General features: G+C 44.2%; 1 protein-coding gene across 1 annotated transcript in view; it reads right to left on the reverse strand.

Moving 5' to 3' along the window:
- The window catches only part of DOCK5 (dedicator of cytokinesis 5), a 148,050-nt gene that overhangs the window by 59,933 nt on the left and 83,141 nt on the right, over window positions 1-4,976 (reverse strand). Inside the window, exon 25 of the mRNA XM_015565723.1 lies at window positions 4,790-4,926. Within this exon, the coding sequence (XP_015421209.1) occupies window positions 4,790-4,926 (137 nt within the window). The remainder of the gene's footprint in view (window positions 1-4,789; window positions 4,927-4,976) is intronic.

Genomic DNA, 4,976 nt, shown 5'->3' on the forward strand with positions numbered 1-4,976 from the left:
ACTGACTTCTTCAAAAAATGGTTATTGAACCCATTGGGTGACATGGCTAATAAAATTATATAGGTTTCAAGTGTACAATTCTGTAATTCACCAGATGCATATTGTATTGTGTGTTCACCACCCCAAGTCAAGTCTCCTTCCATCATCATTTACCCTCTTCTGACTCTCCCCAACCCCTTTCCCTCTGGTAATCCCGAGTGTTGTCTGTGTCTGTGAGTTTTTTGTTTTTTTCTTAATCCTTCACCTTTTTCATTCAGCGCCCCCAACCTCCCTCCCCTCTGACTGCTGTCAGTCTATTTTATGTATCTATGAGGCTGTTTCTATTTTGTTTATTATGTTCATCAGATTCCACATGTAAGTGAAATAAAATGGTATTTGTCTTTTACTGACTGGCTTTTTTCACTTAGCAGAATACTCTCCAGGCCCACCCATGCTGCTGCAAAAGGTAAGATTTCCTTCTTTTTTATGTCACATAGTAGTCCATTGTGTAGATGTACCATAGCTTTTTTATCCACTCATCTACTGGTGGGCACTTGAGCTACTTCCAATCTTGGCTATTGTAAATAACACTGCAATAAACACGGGGGTGCATATATTCTTTTGAATTTGTGTTTCAGGTTTCTTAGGATATATTCCCAGAAGTGGAATAAGTAGGTCATTTTGCTGGGTTCATAGGCAGCTCCATTTTTAATTTTTTGAGGTAACTCCATACTGTTTTCCACAGTGGCTGTACCGGTCTGCATTCCCACCAACAGCACATTATCTTTGCCTGCACTTTTTTGTTGATTTATTGAAAAAAGCCATTTCCGACAGGTGTGAGGTGATATCTCATTATGGTTTTAATTTGCATCTCTCTGATGATGAAAACATTTAACTTTTTTCATATGTCTCTTGGCCATTTGTATGTCCTCTTTGGAGAAGTGTCTATTCAGGTCCTCTGCTCATTTTTTTATTGTGTTGTTTGTCTGGACAGCCCAAGCAGACTAACATAGGGATTTAACAGTTTGATTCTGTCAGGTGTGACTTTGAACAATTATTTAACCTTGTTGAGCTTCCGTTTTTCATAGCTGCAAATAAAAAGGTTCCCTTACAGGCATTAGTTAGGCAGATGAAGCACAAAAATGCTTCATTACTGTGTGCATCTGCCCAACTCATTTTTCATTTTTCCTTCTTTCTGTTTTTGTTTTATTTGGGGTGGGGAGAGGGGAGTGATTTGGTGTTACACTCATTCAACTTCAACTTATCAATATTTAACCTGACTTTTCAAAGCCTTTACCCATTCTTGCTTCATGATATATATTTTGAAACTCCTGGTTAATGCTTCAAATAACTAAATCATTGCCAAATGCAGTTTTATTAAAACATCAAGTATTGCTAGCTTTCCCTCGCCCTCACTTCTTTCCTTCCTTGCTTTTTATTACTTATTTATTTGCTTCCCATTTCTTTGAATGAAAGTGATTCATAAAACCTGCCTCTTGCCCTGGTGGGGCGGCTCAGTTAGTTGGAGCATCGTCCTGTACATCAAAAGGTGGTGGGTTCGATTCCAGTCAGGGCACATACCCAGGTTGCAAGTTTAATACCTGGTCAGGGTGCATGCGGGAGAGAGGGGAGTGATTTGGTGTTACACTCATTCAACTTCAACTTATCAATATTTAACCTGACTTTTCAAAGCCTTTACCCATTCTTGCTTCATGATATATATTTTGAAACTCCTGGTTAATGTTTCAAATAACTAAATCATTGCCAAATGTAGTTTTATTAAAACATCAAGTATTGTTAGCTTTCCCTCTCCCTCACTTCTTTCCTTCCTTGCTTTTGATTACTTATTTGCTTCCCATTTCTTTGAATGAAAGTGATTCATAAAACCTGCCTCTTGCCCTGGTGGGACGGCTCAGTTAGTTGGAGCATCATCCTGTACATCAAAAGGTGGTGGGTTCGATTCCAGTCAGGGCACATACCCAGGTTGCAAGTTCAATCCCTGGCCTGGGTGCATGCGGGAGGCAACTGATCGATGTTTCTCTCTCACATTCATGTTTCTCTCTCTTTCTCTCTTATCATCTCTAAAATCAATTAAAAATTAAAACAACAACAACGACAAGCCCCCTGCCTGTCCTGGTGATGCTGCTGTCACCTCCAATTCCGTAACATTTCCATACTCTACCCCTGAGGAGGGGTGTAAGTCGTCAAAGGGCCTTGTGTGGAGGTATGAACAGCATCCCGAGCCCTTAAGAGTTTTGCTCTCAGCAGGAGAGCTGGGGCATGAGTATGAATAAGCACGGCTCAGTTAGTTGGAGCATCATCCTGTACATCAAAAGGTGGTGGGTTCGATTCCAGTCAGGGCACATACCCAGGTTGCAAGTTCAATCCCTGGCCTGGGTGCATGCGGGAGGCAACTGATCGATGTTTCTCTCTCACATTCATGTTTCTCTCTCTTTCTCCCTTATCATCTCTAAAATCAATTAAAAATTAAAACAACAACAACAACAAGCCCCCTGCCTGTCCTGGTGATGCTGCTTTCACCTCCAATTCCGTAACATTTCCACACTCTACCCCTGAGGAGGGGTGTAGGTCGTCAAAGGGCCTTGTGTGGAGGAATGAACAGCATCCAGAGCCCTTAAGAGATTTGCCCTCCAGCAGGAGAGCTGGGGCATGAGTATGAATAAGCAAAGCACAGAGATGCCTGAGGTCAGCTCCAGGAGGGCAGGGCACTTGCTTCTCTCGTTCCCTCAGGCATCCTTAGACCTAACACAGGGCCTGGAGCATGGGGCAGCTTAATAAGTGTTTGTGAACCGAATTCATAGCTCAAGGTACAAAAGGATAATACCCTTATGTCTTTTTTGACATAAGGAGGCTGAAGGGAACTAGCCCAGTGTGGGAGTTTGGGCAGGACTGTGCCAGGAACAACTTCTTGGAGGTGTGTATTGCAGCTGGACTTTGGAGAATAAGGACAAGGAGGAAAGAAAGCTTTGGGAAGATCAGTAATTTTGAATGGCTATGCTCATTACAGGAAACATTACAGGGAAGAGAAAAATAATTTTAAGTCATTTCTGAAGAATCATTCTCTGTAGTAAGAAAAAAAGACATACGGTGACCGAAGGGAACGCGCAGAGTGTGGGAGTTTGGGCAGGATTGTGCCAGGAACAACTTCTTGGAGGTGTTTGTTGCAGCTGGACTTTGGAGAATAAGGACAAGGAGGAGATAAAGCTTTGGGAAGATCAGTAATTTTGAATGCCTACGCTCATTACAGGAAACATTATAGGGAAGAGAAAAATAATTTTAAGCCAGTTAAAAAAATAACTTTAAGTCATTTCTGAAGAATCATTCTCTGTAGTAAGAAGGTAGACAGAGATATTATATATATATTTTTTTAAAAAACAACAACAGGATCAGAAGTAGCCTAAGAAGTCATCTCGAACAATTCCTACATATTATTGAATGGCAAAGTGGACACCACGTGATTGCCAAAGGATAAAGAGCTGGTAATACTGGGACTAGAAACCCAGCAGTGCCCAATTCCAGTGTCTCAGATTAGTTTAGGATCATTTACGTAAATGCTTTTAGAGATCATAGCCCTCACTAGGCCAGAGTGCCTAGCACACTGTTGCCAACTTTATGGGGTTTTGAGCTTCATTTTAGTTTTTTAATTACTGAGTTGTAAAGAGTCACATTTTAAAAATGTTATTATGACATGAGTAATCACATTTATTTATTTGTCACAAAGTCCTTGGTTAGGAATCAAATCCTTAATCACAAAATTCCTTATGGGAAAGTTACACCATTTTATAATGTGGTTTCTAAGAATACATTTAAGCAAAAAAGGGGGCGGGGGAGGGTGATCTATAATTAATATTAAATAAATAGTAAAAATTGGGGCTCAGGGAAAGAAGAGACAGCAGGTACATAGCAGTGTGTCCTGCTGTCCCTCTGTGGCAGAGGTGTGAACTCTCAGGAATGCAGGCATGCCCGTGTCATGGCCAGCAGGAGACGAGTCAGGCTGTGGCCAAACTGGGGTGGATGCTGAGAGGTGAACACAGGCTACCTATGGGGAAAGGGCAGCGTTTCTCCTATCCCTCAGCAGAACTGAATCTAAAGATATCGGTAAGAGAACGGGCTTAGGCAAAACCAACAGTGATTTCCCTGCTCTGTAAGTTAATGCCATGCAGCCATTGTGGGAGGTGGTGACATGGTTAGCGCTAAACTGAACACATTCTGCAAGGTTTTCCAGCCGAATGTGTTGAGTGGAGGCTCCGCCTCGGCTCTGGGCTGTGCTAGCCTAGGACATCGCAAATCCAGGCCGATTCTGCCCTGGACAGGTGCCTACATCGTAGAGATGAGGCCGGATAAGAAAACATGTGATTTCCTCGAGCTCCGAAGAATCGGCGTCAGAGACACCGTGAAAATGAGAACTCCCAAGCAGCTCAGGAACATCTGCAGTGGTGTGGTCTGGTACCAGAGGTTAAGAAGGCCAAGGTTTCTGCGTAAAAAGCAACGTGTAAACAGGCCTCTGGTTCTGACAGGTGCTCACAGGGTCTCACAGAGGACAAGCAGGAGAAGCGGGCAGTGCCGGCCCCAGAGGCAACGGACTCTCCTGGCCAAGACTTGCAGAGCAGGCTCCAGCAAGGACGAGCCTCTCTAACCACTTCCAAAATGGGGGCGGCCTGCCCAGTACCCAGATTCTCAACTGCCTGGGCCAAGCCCTGGGACCCGGAAGGCCACCACAGCGTCATCCTTGCCCGCGGCAACGGGACCAGTGTGTGCTGCGGTCCGCATCAGTGGCCATTCGACTCACCACGTCTTTCCTGTCCAGCACTTCCAGGATGCTGCTCAGAAGCTGCGAGCTGGCCTCGTGGTCAGGCTTGCTGGAGTTGTCGTCTAACTGGCCGCTGAGCTGGTCTGTGAGCAGCGGCAGGAGCACGTCTCGGCACTCTGAGGCAGAAGAGGAGACAGCACCGTTGCAGGGCAGGACCACCTGCTGA

The sequence above is a fragment of the Myotis davidii genome, unplaced genomic scaffold (genome assembly GCF_000327345.1).
Source record: "Myotis davidii unplaced genomic scaffold, ASM32734v1 scaffold502, whole genome shotgun sequence".
In the NCBI taxonomy this organism is placed as follows: domain Eukaryota; kingdom Metazoa; phylum Chordata; class Mammalia; order Chiroptera; family Vespertilionidae; genus Myotis; species Myotis davidii.